Below are 21,738 nucleotides of genomic sequence, written 5' to 3'. Positions count from 1 at the left end.
GTCCAGCTGAATGTAGAGGTCTTTTTAAATCACTGGCTTTTCAAGAACAAGAAAAGGTTTCAAATTTCTCCAGTTGAGCAAATGAGCACACTTAAGGGTCCCTGTGAAAGGCAAACCAAAAATCTTCTGGCCCTCCAGGACTGGAGCTGGGCAGTCCTGCTGTAGACCAATATCTGATCCTCCACTCAAGTCTGTTAGGTACTAACGCACTCACCCCCAGTTGTAACTGCAGATCTGTAACGAGTGAATTGCAAATGAAGCTTTTCTAAAAGAAATAAATGAGTGAAAATCAAGACATGCAACAGTTTATTTTATTTTGATTTGTGATAACTGGTACATCCCAACCAAAGGAAACTTTGATTCTACTTTTTTTTAATGAAATAAGAGTGTGGACGTTTTTCTTAGCAGTTAATTAAAAACGTTTCTCAGGTAAATGAGAGTTATACATTAATCCAAAGATGCCTACATCGTCTGCCAGACCTCTAATACTGTAAACTCAAGATCCATGAATCTAACCCAGGTCTAAATCAGTGATCACAAACAACCAGGGTAACGATTACTAACAGATAATATTTACACTTTGTACCGGATAGCAAGGACTTTGGCTCATAACCCATTTTTCTCATTGCAAGTGATTCTATTTTTAAAAAGGTCTTTATAAAGGTCACATTCAAAATTTCCAATTTCACAACCTGTAAAAGCATTATATTAGAAAGAATAAGACTTTCAAAATAATGTAAAATTTACATTCTACTAAACTTAAAAATACAAACTGTAAGTGGCTATATGCAGTCACATTTTCCAAGGAACAGATGAGTAGTACACAGGGGCATACATTATTCACAATTTATAAGATCAAGAATGACTGAAATTACTTTGGGGGTGAGCTGGATTTTAAACAAACCTTTTATTTGCTTTAATATTTGCACAATACAGTACATTATCAAAAGCATGTTTTACAGAAATAAAATGTTTCCACAATTCACAAATTAAAATGCATTTAAATATAACTTCAGAAGTTTCCTAGAGGAAATGTCATGAATTAATGATTAAAAACTCCTTATAAAAAGGTAGGCAGGTATAGCATTTTAAGAATAAATATCCAGACCTAAGCATAAAATTCCTAAGCAAAGGTCTAATAGTTCACAGTACACAACAAGAGATGATGAAGTGTTTATCTTTAGGCATTACCTACAGTACGTTTATTTATCATAAAAATAACATTTGCTTGGATTAAGAATCCCACTCTATGCCAATTCCTACAGGTATATGGTTAAAGCTTTTCTTTGAGACATATTCAAATTTGTTCTAGCTTTGTGATTTGTTAAGCACACCTGAGTTCTCACCTTGTTTATTCCAGTTAAAATTCCCCATATGTGGCTGAGCTTGCAATCCAAGATTCTTCAGACCACACATTCAACAAAAACACTGGATATTACAAGTGCTTTCGTTGTTTCCTGTTATTTTTGTCTCGCAAGGTTCTTGATTAATCCCTCGCTTGTCTCCTCAACTGCAACGGAGGCCCGCTTTGGAAACACACTGGCAAATCATGGTTGCATTTTCTCGCACCTTACCTTAAAAGCTTAAAAACGAGATTCCTATTGGCCCCCCCAAGTGAAAAACTGCCCATTTTCCAGATGTAGCCGCTTGAATCCTCATCGCCCCCTGTGGGGACTTGAGGATCCACAACTTACATTTAGTTAACCGTGTTCATAACTCAGGCAATGATGATGCTACAACCCGTTGCTCTCCCGGCCATTTACATGGGAAAACGAAAAAATATCCAAGCTTTTCAAATTTGAACACTTATCATAAATGCACCTGCACCTGATAAAAAAAACTGCTTAACTTACGCCTCACTGCGGTGCGTCACGCTGGCTGGAGATGGCTTCACACGGCATTGTCAGGTCAAAACCGCAGCTTCAGGTTTGGAAGAACCAGGGAAAAAAAATCATATTTACAGTTGCTGCATTACAGGGTTGGACAGGGGGATTCCATACTCTTAAAATTCACAATAAATGGGAAAACTCTCTGTACAGCAGCTGCCCAGTTCAGATCAAACCGGGCCCGCTGCGCCCTCCTCACTCAGGCGCTGGAGCAGGGGGCCTCGTCGGAGTCGGGGTCCCTCACGCTGTCCTCGCTGGGCAGGGAGTCCCCGCCGCTGGGGGAGCGGCAGCTCAGGTCGGCCACGCCCGACTCCTGGTCGCTGTTGGCCGACAGGTCGGGGTCCGAGCGCTTGAGGGCGCCCCCGGCGAGCGGCCGAGACGGGCTCCGCGAGGGGAACCCCCCCACGCCCCCGGTGTAGTCCTGCGGGGTGTTAGCCATGAGGTTGTCAGGCGGGGGGCCACCCCTTGCTGGACCCTCGTCCACCGGCTGGCCCGCTGCTCGGCTCTTCACCTGCTGCTTTTCCAGCTGTGCAATTTTCTAAAAATAAATCAGGAAGACCCATGGGTCACTACAGCGTTTACTAAGCGGGCAACCTCAGTGCACCAGCCTGCAGGACTATTCCTTGAAATGATCACTGCATGGTCACACAGAAAGGGACAGAAAACGACAGATGGACCGATCCTATGGCTCTGCACTTGTATGCTCCCAAGGTACTCTTAAGCAGAGTACTTCTCTCAGATTCCTTCACTCGATTGTCTCTTCAGATGAAAGTGTCTGTTAATAAGCTGAGGGCACAGTCTCACCTGAGGAAGACTTGTTTTTTGTTGCTAAAGCAGTTTTACTCACTCGTAAAGGTTCTGTGTACTGGGATGGTCCCCATTAGGGATGACGGTTCCCAGGTTTTGAGACCCCCACTCCAGCTGCTGAAGTTAGTCATTGTAATTATTTTTTAGTGCATTATAAAGATCCAATTAAACTATAATGTGGCTTTGACATGGACACCTCTTCAAGATTTTGTTTTTGTTGCCGGCAGTCATATCACCCTGCAGCTCACTACTGGCAGCCCACTGGAGCCCAGCAGTGTGAGCCTGGTCAGTACCTGGATGGGAGACTCCTGGGAAACACTGAGGCTGCTGCTGGAAGAGGTGTTAGTGGGGCCAGTAGAGGGTGCTCACCCTGCGGTCTGTGTGGGTCCTAATGACACAGTATAGTGACAGGGTGTTTATCAAAAAGAATAGGGGTGTTATCCCGGCATCCTGGCCAAATTTCCCCCTGACCTTTACCAATCATGGTCTCCTAATAACCCCCCTCTCTGAACTGGCCTCGTCACTCTGTCCTCCTCCACACTGAGAGCTGGTGTGTGGGGAGCGGACTGGTGCATCATCCAGGTGGGGCTGCACACTGCTGGTGGTGGAGGGGATCCCCATGACCTGTACAGCACTTTAAGTGGAGTGTCCAGAAAAGCTCTATCTGCGAGGTTCACCCGTTTATAAAGACCACTTTTTAGCTCTGAACTGCAATAATCGTTTTTAGAGAGGTGGGTGAATGAAGAAGCTCGACGGAGACACGGTAGATGCCGTTTCCATCAGAGCGGTCAAAACAGTGCCTCAGCAGGAAGAGCAGAGCTTCACCCCAGTCGCCCCACTCTGCCCTCTCCGCCACCTTCACCAAAGACATGACACCGCGAGCTGGAGTCCTCTCTCCTACCTCCTCGTGGAGCAGCAGCTCCTCCTCCAGCTGCTGCGTCTCCTCTTTCACAGCCATCAGGAAATCCAGCGCGGATTGTCGGGGGTGCATTCCCTTCTCAAAACGGTTGTACATCCCCCCCCAGAACCTGCCAAAGACATCAACAACACCCTCAAAACCGCCCTCGGCACTGCCCCTCGGACAGACTGGGAGGGAATGCACAGCAGAGGACCACAACCGCACTACATGAACAAAATATTTTTTTAAAAAATGCCTAAATTACAGCAGAATACTTTACATTGGATCATGGAATGCTACACATCTGGAAGGTTGTCGATGGAAAAGCGGATCTGGTAAATTTGCATTGTAAAATCCAATGTAAAGACTTCCTGAGCCAGAGGAGGCCGTTCTGCCCATTGAGCAGTACCCACTTGAAGCAGTAGGGAGAAGTATCTGGTCGCAGGACGCCCTGAGTCTGACTGTGGTCGGGTCTGTACAGGGGATTCATGTAATTTGCCCTGTTCTTCCACAGATGAGCCCAAAGAGAGTGTGTCCTCTCCCGGATTCTGCCAAGGAATGGAGAAAAGGAGTTATGTAAAGGCACTACATAAAATGAAGTTTGTTATTATTCTACTGGCTTCATAAAACAAACATATCCCGGTGAATATCACAATAATAAAGACAGTAAGGCGCAAGGAAAAAAGGAAAGATGAAGATCTACATCTGACAAAATTATTGGTTCAATTAGAGAGTATTTTTCACCTCTGTATATTATGCTGAATGAGATATATATATACAGTATCATTATGAAAAAATAGCATACTGATACTGGACTTCAGGAAATATCATATAACCCTTTTAAAATAAAACAGTGCGGCCAAAGTTGATGTCATGCTTGGACAGCGTTGGACCAAACATACGCTTTTCCAGCTCAGGGTGGCAGCGGGCAGGAACCTGACCCTGCGGTTAACTGGCACAAAACAGGGTTCCCAGGACACCAGTTCATCACAGTGTCACACCTACAGAAGACTTTCGTCTTCTTCTGCCGGTCTGAGACCAGCAGGGAGGCTGCTGACTGGGCAGTGGTCCAGAACCGAGGAGCAGACAACAAGATCTTGAGAAATCTTGCCACAGAAGAGCATATGCATTCAGGCTCAAATCTCGAGAGGTCTCTGGGACTCCGCCATTCCCCCGAAGCTCCACTACCTCTCTTGCCCCAGAACTGCCACACCTGCCAGCGGGGACCCGCCCACCCCCGTGCCCCACCCACCTCATGCCTCGCCTCTCCTTCTCACTGTTGCCCATGAAGTTGCCATACTGGCAGGAGTAGATGTGGCTGTGGACATGGACCAAGAGCCTCTCGTTGTACTCGAAGGCGCAGGGGAACCAGTCCAGGAGGTGCCAGACGCACTCGATGAACTGGTCGATGACAGGAGAAACCTCCTTGGGGTCCCCATCCAGATGGTTGTACCTACACGCGAGGAACGCGACGGGAAAGTCAACCAGCTCAGGACGGACAGAATATCCTTTTTTTCCCCAAAAGCATCTCAGTCATATTTCATTTCTACTTGCACTTCCGTCAAGGCTGAAGTGTACTGGACAAGCATGCACAGAGTATGGACTGCACCGCACCAAAAGCAATTCAGTCTTATTGGCTTGCAAAATCAATTTATTAACTAGATTTTCCTACCAGACTGAGCAGACAGTGTTGAAACACATTTAAACTGTACCCCTTAGAATAATTACTTAAATACTATGTGCAGATTTGAAACTTTTCGTTATCCTCAAACTTATACCTGTCTGTTTATTACCTTGAATACATTTTCTTATACAGAGAGGTAAAGACACTGAATTAATGTTATATAAACAAAGAAACTTTTGACATAAACTGTTAAAATATCTCAAAACGGGGTCCTGAGAAGAAACTAACAGAAAACAAGCAATCTTATGGCTCACCTGTGAGTACACTTGTGGCCAAACGATATCCAGTCTTTCTCAATAAGCACCTGAATACAAAGACAACAGGCAGCTTACAGCCAAACAGCAGCTCAGACCTATACAACAAATCCAGCATGTAATTGCATTCCAATAAGGTCTAGAGCCTCATTTTGTTCTTAAGAAGAATCCTGCTTTTTTGGAAGCTCACTATTAACAATAAAATTGCCAAATGAATGAAGCTCCAAAGGATTTAATAACTTGATGCGGCATCTTGGAACATAATCTCTGTACACATTCTAGTGCATCACAATCATACTGTACATATTTGAATAAATGTGTTTTCCAAAGTGTAATTTGAAATAAATATCAACTGAGCACTAAGCCAGATTTGGGACCGGTCAAAAAACCAGCGCAGCAGGTATCTACGGGCAGCGAGCCTGACAAGGACAAAGGGATCAGAGGCAGGGCTACACACCATGAAGCCCTTCATGGTCCTGTAGTAAGGGTCCAGGAGCAGACTGGCCACTGAGCACACCTGCGCGGTCCGGTCCCAGCCGTCCGAGCAGTGAACCAGAACGCTGACCGCCTCCTCGGCCACAGCCTGGGTTCACACAGACAACAGGGAGCGTTTTAGACTCAAATCACCTGCTACCCAGCCTGCGTTCTACAGTCATGCGAGAAAAAGGAACAAGGAAACCACCTAAAACTTAACTTCCATGTAACAGCATTTACAGTGATAGTCAGTACATCTTCAAATGTTTCATGCAAAATACCGGAAATACAAACTTTTTCTTGCACAGCATGTGATACATGCAGAACTTTGTATGGGGATATAAAACCATCCAGCTGGAAGACTGACACTGATCAAGAGTGCTTTTAAAATGGCATGGGTTAATATTAGGGACAACTGATCCTAACAGGAACACACTTGTCATTGGCTTTATTAAAATAAGAACGTGTACATGAATAAAATACTGCAGCATACTGAATAGAAAGAGGACAGGTCCACTGTACACTCCCGCAGAGTTTAAATTAAATTGTCTTTAAAAAAAAAAAGGACAAAACTGTCAGACTGACCTTTGCAATAAAGATCCCAGCATCCAGGATAGCCTTAATATGTTTCAGCCACCCAGAATTCTCAAGACCCCAGAGGAAATCGCCCATGGAAGGCGACTTGAACTCGCACGCTGCAGACAGCAGAATGAAACAGATTTCAGGGTTAAAACGCCACACAATAAGCTCACATGCACATAAAAATAAATAATGAAAATCACCAATAGGATTACAAATCACAAGGAATTTCAAAATATAAATTATTTCTACCATCGAAAGATGTTCCCCCCTCCCCATTTAAGAAGCATCAGGCCAGAGTATATTTCAATGTACTCTTTTGTACATTAACCAGTTGTATGCACTCCCCTATAACTGGTTGGTGAGTTGAGGCCTGTAGCCCAGACATCACCAGCTCAGCCCAGCACTACTTCACTAGCTGAGTGTGATCGTGATTTGGCTGGTGCTGTCTGACCATGCAACAACTCAAACTTGCAGTGCTTTCAGCGAGAACTCCACTGTTCCTTCTATAAATTCTAACTCTCCTATAAGGCACCTATAAAGGTGGGTTTCATTGTGTGTAAAACGGGGATTGACTCCGACACTCTTCAGTCTTTCCAAGACTGTATGACGTTTGAAGTGGTGACTAACAACTAGAAGGTGGTAAAAAATGAACTTGTATTTGAACAAAGAACAAACCTCACCACATATGTGACTAACAAACAGTGCATACTCAAGTAGTACAATTTTATTCTAGCTTGACTTGTACTGCATGTATAAAATTACAAGAAAATAAAAGTTGTTGAACTAGCAATATTTACATGAAAACAATTTTGGGATAAATTCTCCTTTTCTCCTAACTATACAGCTCAATCTGTGAAATACTATTGTAGTACATACAACAGAATACATGTAGTACATTGTGTCTGATTTAACACCCTCTGAAGAATGAGAAAACATCTAAACGGATAAAGATCTCTCCATGCCCATTGTTTCACATTTCACCTCCGACGGCCATAACCACTCTAATCTCTCCGTCTGTGTTCTCAAAGGCAGTTTTCCGAACTCATACATCAGAAAGACTAAAGAAACCAAAATTATCCTGCAGCTAGGATCACACCTTCCCTATTCTCTTAACAACAACTTTTCTTCTAAATTCTCTCTATTCATTGTAGGTTTAATTTCACACCTCTCTACACCTATCCTGACTTCACACCTCCTGATTGGCCTCTTTCTGTCCCCTGCTCCCGCCTCTCGCTCCTCCTCTCTCCCAGCCTTTGTTCTCCCACTACTTTACCTTTGCTTACTGTCCTGTCTTTCTCACACCTGAAGAAGGCTCCATGGCCGAAACACTGTTTTCTTTCTTCTTTTTTCACCATGGAATAAACCTATTACTTGTATCTAAACAGATATCTGCTCTTACTGAAAACAAATTTATTTATGGTCTCTTAAAACAGATATCCACTGTTAAAATTAATTTACTATAAGAAGAATGAAAATTAATATTTCAGGTCTTGACAATGTGTTTACTCTGCTGTGCGATATGAAGAATCAAATTTGAGGTTTTCCTGGACTGTACTTCACTGTATTAAAAAAGCCAGTATACCTCTAACAGATTCCAACAAGTACTTCACACGTTTTTACAAGCTCCTCATTTCAGGAAGATTCTTTAAATTTAAAGTACAATATTTCAAACAATTATCACAATTAAAAACAAATACCATAATCAACAATGCCAATTCAGGTCAAAGCAGTAGAACATTAAAATATAACAAATAACAAAAAACCTTTTTGCTCACACATCCCTGATCTTTGCTGGTGGATTCACACATGTCTAAGTAAACACTGAATCTTCTGCATCGTTTCTACCTTGCTGACATAAAAAAAAAACTTAAAGGGGCAACATCTGCCTCATCTGAAGACAACTCCGCACAGAGCCATGAACATCTGTATACTGTAGTTGTCCGACATGATGATTACAAACAGGCTGAATTTCAAGGAAAGGTCTAAAGGTCTAAGAGATAATCCAAGGATGTGAAGAAAAATCAGTTTATTGCATTGTTTCAGGCCAGCAGCTCCCCAATGCCTTGGACAGATTTCTGAACACACTAATTCTCACGCCCTCCGTTTCGCTTTATTGGGGAGTCACCAGACAGCTGCTCGCACTAATAGAAATAGCCTGGGAATGAGATCCAGATGGGATCTCGATTTGAGTTTTCAGCCATAAAACTTCACGATGTCACAGCGTAGCAGAGGAAGTGCCGCATACTGGCATTTAAGAAAGCAGCCTTCGGAACAAAAGTTTAATAAAATATTAATCGTCACTGGGAGCCAAAATAGGCATGCCTATGACGCGTTCGTTTGAGCAGAACAATGAAAGGCTGAGAGCAAGTTAAAACACAGAAGAATGATTTTCTCAGAGCAAGAAACCAAGAAAGATTACCCTCCAGCATTTTCTGCAAGCTGTTCCTCATGACATGAATGTTTTCTATACCGATAAACTGAAATTTGATGTTGGAATAGTTGTCTTCATTTTCATAGCCCTTTCCTGCAGCTCTGTTGGCCATTGCGTTAAGCTGAAAACAGAAAGAAATTATATTAATGGAGCTTTTTTTTTTTTAATTCTACTGAAGAGAACTGGTGTCCCAGCCTCTACAGCTATCATCAGTCACCCAGGTCTGCAAACTATTCACATTTCTCTCAACAAAGTCAACAGGAAGACCTAGGAGGGCTGTGAGGAGCTGTAGTTCCTGACCAGAGGGTTGCAGGTTCAAGCCCCATGTGAGAACAGTGCTACTCTACCCTCAAGCACAGCTCTGGCAAACCCAGCTGTATAAATGAGTATCAAAAAACGTAAGGCAAAAAATTAACTCTAACCACTGTAAACCGGTTAGATTAAAAGTGTCAGTGAGATAAATATATTTATTCAGTTTTAGAGATGAATGACTGGAACAAAATTCTTATAAATGCTTTTGTGAGTCTTGTAATGAATGCCATGGTGCCGGCCTCAATTGAAGGCCTTAATTTTATTCCCAAATCCACGATTCTCGGAATCAAAGGACGTGAAACCACACACACACATTTTACATGCTCTGGTTTAATTTCCAAAAACAAGCTTGCCAATCGACTGTTCAATAGGCCATGCTACTGCAGATGCCGAAATGCATATTGATTATCAGGCAATTTGCAAATAAAGACCCCATAACAATATTCCAGCATGGCATGCAAGGCGAAATGTGCATCGCCAACAGGGACGAGGCGCTCAGGAGGGACTGACCTTCGGTCTGGTGTCCACCACGTACATGAAGTCGCTGCCCGGGTTGGCCTTCAGGACGGCCTGCAGCAGCTGCTCGTCCTCCAGACAGCGTGCGCTGAAGCCCGCCAGGGGCTGGCTGCTTCTGCAGATGGAGGCCTGGGTTCGGAGACACGGGCGCAGTAGGGAAATCGCGCTGAGCGCAACGAGAAAAGAGGGTGACAAGCTCACCATGTCCCGCGTGTCACCGGATCTGACCCGCGGCGGGGACGCGCCCGTCGAGATTCGCCAACACCGTTTTACCAAAAAGAGTCAAATAATGAAAATTCGTCAGAGCGGAGATAGGACTATTTTTTCCCAGATCTCAGCCACCAGGTGGCAGGGTGCGCTCTCACGTGCCGGAGTAGAAACAAGACTGTAAAATCATTGTTTTCACTAAGGAGGATCTCCACAGTTAAAAGATTCTGAAAAACTCTGCAACATATAAAAAACTGCAATGACTTATTTTTAATATCTCTAAGTTAATTTTAATGATGAGTTCTCTGAAGTCACGGAACAAGGGCATTTCTGAACATTAAGTTCAGAAAACTCAGATGAGTGCTCGATACTCAAGTGTCTCTACAGAACTTTTTTTGTTTGCATTGTCTTCCTCACAATTTTCATCTTTCAACTTTTTCTGCCTTCCGTGTTGGGGGTAACTGGAAAAATGCAGCTGGTGAGATTTAAAGAGCGAGAGATATCCGGAGATATGAAGTTCTCTGCAAAGTGCTTACTGTCATTAAAGAGCTAAGCCTCAACTCTAGTAGTGCAAGGAAAGCTTACGAACATGGCTGTATTTTAGTAGTATATTACAGTAAGTAAAACACACGAAAAAAGTTTAAGAAAAAGTCTAATGAAAGCAATTCTTTAACAAAGTTTTAAAAAATATATACTTAATAGACTTTACATCAAGGGATTCCTTCATTTTAAAAATGCAGCAATTATAATTAAAGCACACTGGTTCGGATTTTGAGGGCCACAACAAATGATTACCAATTTCATGCACTGCCATTGAACTACATACGTCTGAACTAATAAAAAAAAAAGCTGTTGAAATACCAAATTATTACTGCTCCACTAATCATCAGACTACACACCTAGCTTTGCATTTTTGCCTTTACCATTAGTGGAGACATAAAAATACAAAGATATGTTGTTTTCCAAGACTTTCATTTATGCTGGATAAAAACAAAATGTCTTTTGGTTACTGAGGGGGAAAAAAAGGCCTTGCAAAATAAAAAAAAATAAAAAAATTATAGTAACAGAGAGAAAAAATAAGCAAATACATTTTCCCATTCTGTTTATGATATGATGATATCTTTCCCTTTAGGACTGACAGAGACTATTTTCTATACAGGACAAGAAACATGAGTAAGTGAAGGATTGGGAATAATATGTTAACAAATAAAATTTATTTTTAGGCGTAAATACAGAATATCTGATGACCTTTAGGACATTAACATCATGTTTCTTCCAACCACACTTCAGAATCACCTCTCAACACTCAAGTATTATTATGACACTTTTCATGGGAATTTGGCAGCAAGCCCCCCTAAGCGGAATTATATACATGTAGAGCTGTTTCACCTCGGTTTATCATTAATATGTAGTACAAAAAATATCCAAAACGAATAATTTATCATGTAAAACCCTTGATTCTGACAACCACTCCCTTGAAACCTCTAAAGAAGTCAAACACATTTCAAGCATCTGACATTCAAATGAAAGGACATGAACAATAAACATTATTAATCCGAGGGGAATTTCCAATTTTCCAGTCTCCATGAGAAGCTACGATTTTGCCAGCAAAACCTGGTCTTTTTCAATTCTACAGCACAAGATTTTCCAGCACACAGCTCGTGCTTTTGTACAATTTCCAGTACGAGGCTTTATCCTACTCCCTTATGAGTCTGATCGACCTGGTTCACCTTCACCTGTGCTTCTAGAAGACTCCTTTTTGATTGAGGACCTCCTATTAAAGAACGTTAATCTGCTGTTTCAATACAGATTACAATCCAGTAGATTAATGTCAAACACACTGCTTGGAACAATCATTTCCATTTCCCTGTGGGGAACTGTATTCGACACCGAGAACAGGAGTCACTTCTTTACACAAAGGGTGGTAGGAGTGTGGAATAAGATGCCCAGCTATGTTGTTGAAGCCAATAACCTGAGATTCTTGGAACAATTAGCTACTACCACAATGGGCTCGATGAATCCAATAGGCTCTTTTCGTCTGCATCCTCCATTATGTTCCTGTGCAATGAATATCTTCTGTGCGGGGTTAAGTCAAGAACATTGCATCAGAGTGCACATGCTTAGAAACAGCCTTTATCAGTCTGTAAATTGCTGAAGGGCATGCTAAGGTTCCAACCTTAGCTTACCACATTACAATACTTGGGAAGAGACTGGTGGATCTGAAGCAAGAGTCTGAAAGCCCACCACATTTTTTAAGTTGCAGAATGAATAAATACATGCTGGGCACCAACACAGAAGGTACAGAGAACAGACGGTCTAATTAACAAACCATGTGTTAACACCCGCAGTGTAGTTGGGTTGTGTGCTCTGTGCAACATCCCAGCACTTAATCAACACTGCGCCCGCTGTTCTCCGTGGGTTGATTCAAAATGTATCTATGCTGCTGCCTTTACAACTTCACCGGGTGAGACTGCGTTTCACTTTGGACTAAAGCAACTGCCAAATGAATAAATGTAAACGTAGATCCTGACATACTGGTTAATTACAACGTGCCAGATGAACGTGTAAAAAAAAATCAATCACTTTTTGAACCAGCTCAGAAAATTCTGAAGGCCTTAAGGATATTCAACCCACAAAAAGCGCATGAATTGGATGCGAAAGCCTCTTCATTCTTGTCTGGATTCTGACTGAAATTAAGACACGGGCTTAGTGGCTCAAGACACCACTAAGGTCTGTCACGGCTACTGAAGGACGCACTTCAGCCACGAATCCCCGTTACTCCAAAACCACCCGGCAAACGAAGAGGCCACAGTTTCCAAGTGAGAAACAAGACCGCAGCAGTGCGTCCTCAATTGCACACACGGATTTCAATAGCGGCGCGGGTCTGGAAGCAGGGGATAACTCACGGTGTTGTCCCGGCAGTAGTACGCCAGCGCTGGGAATCTCCCCCGGCTCCGGAACCGGGAGCTCCCCACTATGACGGCGGGAGTGGCCGACTTTGGTACATACAGCTCTGAGGGGTACGTGTCGCACACCTGAAGGGAAAAAAAAAAATACGCCTTCGTTTTCTCCATCGTTTTTCTTCCTGTTCTTCCCGGACAGCTCAGTCAATCGAGCACCAGATTTTCAAAGTCGACGGTTAACTATGGTGCGTCGCCGATGGCTCCGACGCGCACAACCCCCCTAAGTTCATGTCTACCCGAGAAGATAAAACAACATTTTTTCAAAACTGCGACACTCATTTTCTCACAGGCAAATATTCTCCAATAGCATCACAACGAAACCAAAAAGTGTGTTTCCACAGCTGTGGCACTGTTGTGTAATAAACCAATTAATTAATGAAACAGCACGGACCCCAATTAAAAGACACAGCACGTCAACATCATACATTTTTACCAGCAAAATCAGAACAAAACTCTCTAAACCGTATGGCACATGAAAAAGGACTAAAATTCAAACAGTGCATTTCAAATCCCCATCTGGCCGCTGAATATGTACGGTACATAAAAACAAAGATGTTCCCTGGTGACACAGCACACAAGATGCGGTCAATCGAATGAACTTGTTTTTTTACAGTAAAAACATAACAACAAAAGCCAAATCTTGCCACATATCAAACAGAAAGCCGAGATCGCGCCTGTTCCCCGTGTTGTGGACCTGGCACGCCACAGGCAGCGCAGCACTGACCCCGTAGTCGCGGTTCACACCGGTGGCCTGCCAGAGGGAATTCGGGACGCCCATGCGGGTGTATTCGGCCCTCAGGTCTATGAAACTCCACTCTTGCTCTCTCTCCTTTCTATCCACCTTAGGGTTGAACGAAAAGCAATATAACTCTTCATACTTCTCTGAAAGGAACAACAACAACAAAAAAAAAAAGAGTCAAGTTATTATGCGAACAAAGAAAACGGTTCACAGTCAAAGAAATCATCGAGGGCTCTTCTCTGGGGTCTTGGACACCGAACATACACTGCTCCCAAAACGCAGGTGAATGTGCAGCTCACATTACCAGAGAAATAACCCGGCCCAGATCTCTGCGAGTCACAGTTCGCACATTTGGAAGGGTGTGATGTCAAAACACTTTTCGGAGGACATCAGTACAGCTCTACTTCAATATCCAGGACCGTCCCTCTTCTGAAGGCGTCTATGGGAGACGCCAGGCAAGGGCGGAACAAGTTTGTGTCACTTACAATACTGAGTGTACTTGCCGGCATCTGCCACTTTTGCACGGTATATATTTGACCAACACTTGCTTTCCTGTGCTGAAGGTATGAATCCTTGCCTATTCTGATGTCGGTACCGATGTGTTGCTTCTTAGGCTCCAAGACACAATTCCCGGCCGGGCCTGACGCTGGTGATGCGATGCGCTCACTGGGATGTAGTCCTGGACGTCGGGAAAGTGCTGTGGAGTCGGTGACTGGTGACCGACCCAGGAGGGACTCAGTGGTGAGCTTCTACCTCTGGGGTCTCGAGGTTTATTTTTAGGTCTTTCAAGCATCTACGCTTTAAAGGGATGGGTGAAGGCCTCCAGTTAAGCCAGTAATGAGCTTGATAAGTGCGAGGCAGGACTGAAAACCTGCAGACACACCAGCCCCCTGAGCCCAGGACTGGTGAGCCCTGTTCTGGACTTGTCCCATTCTTGCACACCTACTTGGGGAACTTTTACGTACATTTCATGCAAAAAGCCCAGAGTGAAAATGCTGGGGCTACTCTAGCTTAGGTTGTCATGTGTTGGTGCCTTCGGCGTGTGCTCACTTGCATCCCCATTCCTTCATTCACTACTTTGAAATTCTGCTGTTAAGATCACAGCAACTCGCTTTTTTGTGAGTCACGCAGCAGTTTTACTCAAACCAAAAAAAATAGATCTCTGGTGAAATATTGTGGCAAGAGAGAGCATCACTTCAGAGAACGCGTCCTTCCCTTTGCCTTTTTGCCAGGGGCGTCGGTAGGCTTTACCTGGCCGCGACAGGCGCATTAAAGAGACGTACACGTCGTGGCAGTCCCTCTCCTGCGGCAGGATGAACTGGATGACCTGGAAGTTCTTGCAGCGGACGAGGAGGGGGCAGCCCGTTGCGGTTGTGGCCTGTTTCTCGATGGCACTCACCAGGCTGTGGAGCACCTACAGTACGAGCAGAGAATTGGAGCGATACATCCCACATCGAAGCCGAGGAGAACCGCACAGGAATGCGCACTACATTCATGTACGGGTGTTAATCCATTTCTAAATGTAAAACGTTTATTTGTGTATAACAGGTGATCGAAATATGACCATACTTAAATACCACCAATGGGACCTCAGATCATGGTGGTTTTTAAGAACTTCCACACAAACATGCTGTTGTCATCAAAGGCTTACCTGCCACAACAGAAATTTATAATTTCTCCAAAATATCTGAGAAGCAAATAAATATTAACGGAGTGACAGAAATCTGATCATAACCTATCTTTTGATTCATAACATGTTAGTAAAAAAAACTGAATCCTAACTACAGTCTTAACAGGGTTAGGCTGCTTGTTACAGTACAGTATATATGCATTATCAGTTAGTTTACTGTCTTTTGTTAAATGTAATTCTGCAACTCCTAAACTAAACATTTTTCCTAATAATCTGCACTCCATGCAGCAGTATACACAAGTGCTGTATACTGTTGTACTTTAATGTTATCTATAGTGGCATATTTACTCAAATATATTAATCTGGTCAGACAAGATTTCTCCTTTTTTCTGTGCACGTCTGTGTTGACTCTCTCTTGTGGTGCCGTTACAAGGCAGATAACCCATAATGAACTGCAATTTAACCGTTCTCTCGTTCAGTATCCCATTGAAATTTCAGCAATGAGTTTCTATCATACGCCGTGTTCACTGTTATCCAGTTAGTTTGCTCGGCTTGCAGTCCCGCAGTGTGTCATGTTATGTTTGCTGGAAGGCCTTTTTAAGTGGCTTCTTGATGTTAACTTTCTTTTCTTTTCCTACAAATGGACGGACACCACCCATCCTAAGTCATTTTTTTGTGTCCTTAAATGGTCCTTCCCCCATACTATGTTGGCTTCAATTACGCTGATATTAGCCATGCCCGAATGCAATCGACTCATTGGTTTTGTGCTCTATGGAATACCCGAATAAAATATTCATTATGTACATTTACCACTGCTCTTCAATCCATTACCCCCTCTTTGATGGTACAGGCCCTCCTTCAGTGCTCTATTATGGCCACAGCATTGTAAAAACTGGTCTGGATCGGTTTTAGTGTTGACGTAGCCTGCGGGGCCAGACCTGGGAGGAAGCTCGCTGTCTCTCTGGCACCAGCAGCTCCTTACAGACAGCTACTGTAGATGAGCCAACTATGCTAAAAGTCCCCCCTCCCGAAACGGGGGATTGAATTCAGTGCCGGGAAGCCGGCCGCTTGACGCAGGGGATTTGAAAGCTCTTAAGAAAGCGCGGGATCACTGCAACAGGCTTATTATGAGTTGTGAGCTACGTTACACTCCACCTCTCCCGACAACTAGTCCGCAGACTCAGCAGCTGATCCAGATCACCAAACCACTGCCGGGCATGGGGCCCGACCACAGCTTCAAACCAGGCACCGGTCCAGGCGAGTCGCACAGCTCAAACACACAAGGACGCAGTACATCAGGAGGCCCGGCGACACCGCCATAACAGACTCATTCTACACTATGCTCCTAACAGAACTGATTTCAGCAAGGACATTATGCCTTTGTCTTTCCTTCCAGCTGGATCTTCTGAATTGATTTGCCTTCTGCAGTGGGGAGCAGGGGTTTGGACTTGCCAGCGGGAAGGCTGTGAGCTCAAGTCTTAGGTGGGGCCCCTGTAGCCCTGAGCAAGGCGCTTCCTGTACGAATGTAGGCTGCTCTGGGCTAAAGCATCAGCTGAATAACGAGCAATTCACTGTAAACAACAACTCTAAGAAGCGCGCTGACATTTTCAGCGTTTCTCCAAGGCATCAGTCAGACGTCTGGCGCGCACTGCACTGTCAAAGTGAGCTCGAGTGCCTACCCAGGTCTCCCTGCGAGTCTCCGACACATTTTCCACAAAGATGACGTGAGTTGCGGTCAGGTAGAGTGTGCCCACCGCTGCTTTCCTGGAAGACACTCCGTCAATCAGACGGACGTTTTCAACCTGAAAAAAACCCAGGAGAAGACGAGTAGAAAATCCCAAATCCGTCTGAATCAGTTTGTTACTCCCACTGCAATCCGACGTCACCCCTCCAGTGCACAATTTTAATCAAAATACTGTATATATTCTGCAATTCCACAATTCAAAGCCTGACATTTGGCTTATGTTAACAATTTCAGAATAATATAAGCAAAAACATTTTTTTCCTTTCCAACAAAAATCTCAGAAGATTGTTCACTGCAGGCTTCTCAAGCAGTTTTATTACATTTTAAGAGCACAGAATAATAAAACAAAACAATACAGAAAATAGTGACTAAGAGAACACATTAATCAAATTAATAATTTCATTGTTAATTTAAACCTTTTTGACACACTGCCATGCTATACGCTTGTGGTAAATAAAAACCATTTTTGGACTATGGACAGTACATGACAGCACCATACACACAGCAGGTAATACTAATACCTCTTTATTAAGGGATGTTAGGAGAAACACAGAAGCGGTAAAGAATACCAAAACAAGTCAAAACGGAAAAATAAAACTATTCGTTTTTTGTTTTTTTTGTACGCATCGGGTACTGAACGTGATTTTAGTGAAGTGCCATCTTGCAACATCCCTTGTAATGTATTAATAAAATGGCTTCATCACACCCATTATTTAATCTCGCCTCCGTTGCTCTCCTTTATCAAAGTACTGTATGTGCGCTCTCTACAGTACATGAACATGCATGGCCCCAAGTTAAGCTTTGCCATGGAGCACAGTTGAAACGGCAGCGGACTGATACATCAGCTGCATCTTCCTCGCCGGTCGGCTGCTGATGCTGCTGAGCTCAGAAAGAGGAGGAGGAGGAGGAGGGAGGCTTCTGGGGGATCTAATTACTTTTACATTAACCTATCCCGAGTGAGGCCCTCACGGTGGAGGAGGAAAACATGACAAAATCCCAGGAAAGCAACCGACACGACGGGCCGCAACTCACCTGTATTAACGGCAAATTAAACCAAGACCCAACCGTGGGTACATTTTGACTTTAAAGACGCACATTCTAGCCATTTCCTTAAATTACTTAAATAAGGGCCATTACATTTCCCTTATTCATTATTCTGGTACAATACACAGAACTCAGTGTAGCATCTAGGCAATGAAGCGGTTATACAAGAGCACTGCAAACGCTGTTACAATATTCAATAACAAATGCTCAGCGATTCTTAGTCATTTCCATTCTGTCAAATACAAGCCAATACGTACTGTACTGCATGAATGGCCATGCCGCGTTATTGCACTTCAGCAAAATACACGAATTCTCTCTCGCACGCAAACGGGTGTGCACTGACAATTCATGATGAGCCACCACATCGATAATGATGATGGATCTTTTTTGCTGATCATCAGCACAAGAAAGTCCCTTACCTTCGGCGTTCTGATGTGCTCCATCATTACAAAAGGACCGTTCCCAGCACCTGCTAGTGCAGCGAAATTATTTTGGTCCCACACTCCTAAGTGTTCGCAGGGTTAGGTGCGTGTGTATGTCCATCTAATAAGTCCAATAAACATCTCACGTCACCCATACGTTTGTATGTTATTGAATTAAATCTGCCCCAGGTGCTACGGTCACGGTTTGTCTTCCTGCGGTTTGAGATTCACCCATCAGCCTCTAGGGCTTACCACGACAACATCACGGTCCTAAAGTCTGCCGATTAGTCTGGATAGTGCAGAAGCCTGGTTATCCCAGCCTGGCACCCTGTTCCTTCATATCCAGAAACACGAATAAAGGATAGTAAACGTTCATGAAACACGCACACATACAGTACATGCATACGTGCATAAAAAGCATTTTTATAATGGATCTTGTAAAATGCTCAGAATGATAAAGACAAGGAAGGTCACCTGGCTGAGCGACTGAACGACACTTGTGGTCAAGTACTACCAGATATTAGACGGATTAATAAAAAACAGTGCAAGCTATTTCTATGCACGTATGGTTAGTGAAAAGGAAGGATAATATAGAGAGAAGGTGCTCACTGTGCTGCATATTAGTGTATTGCTACAGCTGTGTCTCATGTTCAGGTAGGTAGCGAGCACTGGGCCTGAAACGACATGAGGTCAGTTAGACTGGACTCGGGTCAGAGCTGTGCTTGATCCTACAATGGCTCATCGTGAGCAGCCTCACATTACTTCGGATGCCCCGCGATGGCCCGATCTAAAGTGAAAACAAACAATTAAGCCTGTCTTGTTCTAAAAATATTAATTAGCGCCACATGTTGAAGTTAATGTCTTGAAAACTCAAAATCTTATAAGATAATTTAAAGGAAAAAGTGATAAAAACAAAGTGGGTTTGCAAGGGAGACAGTGGCTCTGAGGGCTGGTCTGTCTCTGTAATTTCCTGTGTTTTGCAGATGAGCAAAATGGTGTGAGAGTGACACAAATACACCATGGGCACTCCTTCGCGCCACACTGGACCGCAGAGTTCATCGGAGCCGTACCCTTCCTAAATGGAAAGAATCAATTATTCAGGGACCTGAAATTCCCAAGCGCTCTGGGTTGAGGAGTCAACGTCAGAGTCTGCAGGATGGTGGGCTTTCCTGGCCAGGAACACAGATGAGGGTCTCTATGGACTTATCCCCAAACGTGGTTGATTTCCATATTTGCTACTTGGTGCTATTGGAGGGTTTGACTTTGATTTCATCAAGGATGGGACTCCATCAACTCCAGCCCACAAGGGCCATTGATGCACTAGTTTTCAATCATTCTGTATTAGAAAAGTACAGATAGTTAAGGCCCATACTTCTCCATCCCTGTCCTACATACGGTTGTTACAGTTATAATCATTAAATTATGAAACAATAATTATTCCCACCTGTCTGTGCGTTACTCAGGTAATCCATGTACCAGATTCTCCTGACTGTGAAATGAGCTCATCCTCTTCGAGCTTCGCTAGTGTAACCAGATAGCACTGCTGTCTGGCGCAGAGTTCATTCCCTAAAAAGCTTGCGAGTTCCAAGATGGTTCTCATTTGGTGGCTTGTAGTCACCTGATCTCATCCAGCTACTGTTCGTCTCGAAGGGCCTTCAACAACACGGCTGGGTAGCTTGTTCCAGACTTCCACCACCATTGTATAAAGAAGTTCCTCCTGTCTTAATAGACCTGAATACTCTTATCCTTAGTTTCGTTCAATCACATTTTACAGTTGATTATGAAGAAGTCCACTGGCTAGACTTTGTCAGTTTCTTGAATATTTGAGTACTTGAATCAAGACCTCACATAGTCTTCCCTGTTCAAGACCAAAGAATTCAGTTCTTCTAACCTGTCAAGACGTCCAGAGACCATTAAGTCCTTAAGTCCTTAACCTTAAGCCCAGAAACCATTTCAATTATTTTTACAACACGATGAATAAATGTTCATTCAATGTTCATGTTGTAATGTACAACTGTAAATGTTCATTATAGAAAGATGTTTACAAATTTCGAAGTGAGCATGAAATCGTGAACTTTGTGAAAGTGCTGTAAGTCGCCATGTTGTCACACTCCCATGGGCTTTTCACAGGAGACAGCGAGAGTTCCCGAGAACTGTGACGTGATGCGGCCCTTCCTGCTCACTAGTCACTGTGAAGACTGATGCACTGTGATGTATGAGCAAACAAATAGGTAATGCAGCAGATATTTCACAGCAGAAATGTCCCAACGTGATCTGCATGCAGAGTTAACAAGTAGTATTTGTTGGCAAAACCATTTTGAAGTTGAGAGCAATATTTTTTATTGGATTAAAAGAGATGTGTCTACAATGTCGTAGGGCTGCTTTGTGTCACCAGTTCTGTTGCTTCGTTCTGAATCGCAGAACATGGATCTGTGCATACCTGGAAATCTTGTCTGTTTTGTGATGTGAATTGGAAGTTTTACAAGTTACTGTGAACGTTTTACTTTCATGGGGGTTGGAAATGCACAAATCGATGCTGATACTTTTTAACTCCGAAATATAAAAATAGCCTTGCAGTTCCCCTTTAAATCCCGATTATTCCTTTCTTCGACAAACCCAGACTCGTACACCTGTAGCATACGTATGTGGGGTGGTTCCTATACGTCTCGTAGGGCCTCGGAAAGCAGCAGAGCCTTGCCTGGGTGTTACCAGGATGGGAGGCCTCTCAGCAAAGCCAGGCTGACCAGTAGGTGGTGCCCTTCCCACAGGACCGGAATCCCTAAACCTGTTGTGTAGCAATGTGACTGGAAACAGTACCGTTGGAGGTGCTGTCCTGAGGATAAGATATTAAACTCCCAACAGCTCGTGGTCATGATACATCTCTTTCGTAAGAGCGAGGGTGTTAACCCCAGTGTGCTCTCTGACTTCCACTGCATAATCTAGCCTGCTGTTTTTCCCTTCTCTTACAGTATGTGGGGAGGGATCGGTGTTTTGTTTCTTCTGCAGTTTTGCTGCCGCGCCGCAAGGCTGCTGTTGGAGCTGCTCTTCAGTGGTGGGTGAAGTGGCTCCTCTCCTGTGGGTGAAGAACTTCGGGATCCAGTGTGCTGAGAAGCAAATCCAAGGGTTCCTGCTCATTTATCTTCTC

At 43.7% G+C, this 21,738-nt stretch overlaps 1 protein-coding gene across 1 annotated transcript; it reads right to left on the bottom strand.

Moving 5' to 3' along the window:
• Window positions 1-294: 294 nt before the first annotated feature.
• LOC102684319 (myotubularin-related protein 7) lies at window positions 295-18,838 on the bottom strand. Its single transcript, XM_006629980.3, has 14 exons — window positions 18,591-18,838; window positions 17,063-17,185; window positions 15,005-15,167; window positions 13,739-13,896; window positions 12,958-13,086; window positions 9,839-9,973; window positions 9,005-9,137; window positions 6,589-6,698; window positions 5,987-6,112; window positions 5,530-5,579; window positions 4,844-5,044; window positions 4,005-4,139; window positions 3,595-3,721; window positions 295-2,424 (listed from the first exon to the last, which is right to left on the bottom strand). The coding sequence occupies exons 1-14, from the start codon at window positions 18,615-18,617 to the stop codon at window positions 2,086-2,088; spliced, it is 1,956 nt and encodes a 651-aa protein (XP_006630043.3). The 5' UTR covers window positions 18,618-18,838; the 3' UTR covers window positions 295-2,085.
• Window positions 18,839-21,738: the final 2,900 nt, after the last annotated feature.

The sequence above is a fragment of the Lepisosteus oculatus genome, chromosome 1 (assembly GCF_040954835.1).
Source record: "Lepisosteus oculatus isolate fLepOcu1 chromosome 1, fLepOcu1.hap2, whole genome shotgun sequence".
In the NCBI taxonomy this organism is placed as follows: domain Eukaryota; kingdom Metazoa; phylum Chordata; class Actinopteri; order Semionotiformes; family Lepisosteidae; genus Lepisosteus; species Lepisosteus oculatus.
Note: the sequence above shows the minus strand (reverse complement) of the source record. Positions and strands in the feature narration are given on the sequence as shown.

Bases quoted from the DNA above. Each gene is read 5' to 3' on its own strand.
- LOC102684319 (XM_006629980.3), bottom strand. From the start codon at position 18,617: ATGATGGAGCACATCAGAACGCCGAAG. The intron at 13,087-13,738 runs GTCAGTGCTGCG...TTTTCCCTTCAG, and splicing joins GTGTGAACCGCGACTACGGG to GTGTGCGACACGTACCCCTC. The intron at 2,425-3,594 runs GTAGGAGAGAGG...ATTTATTTTTAG, and splicing joins AGCTGCTGCTCCACGAGGAG to AAAATTGCACAGCTGGAAAA.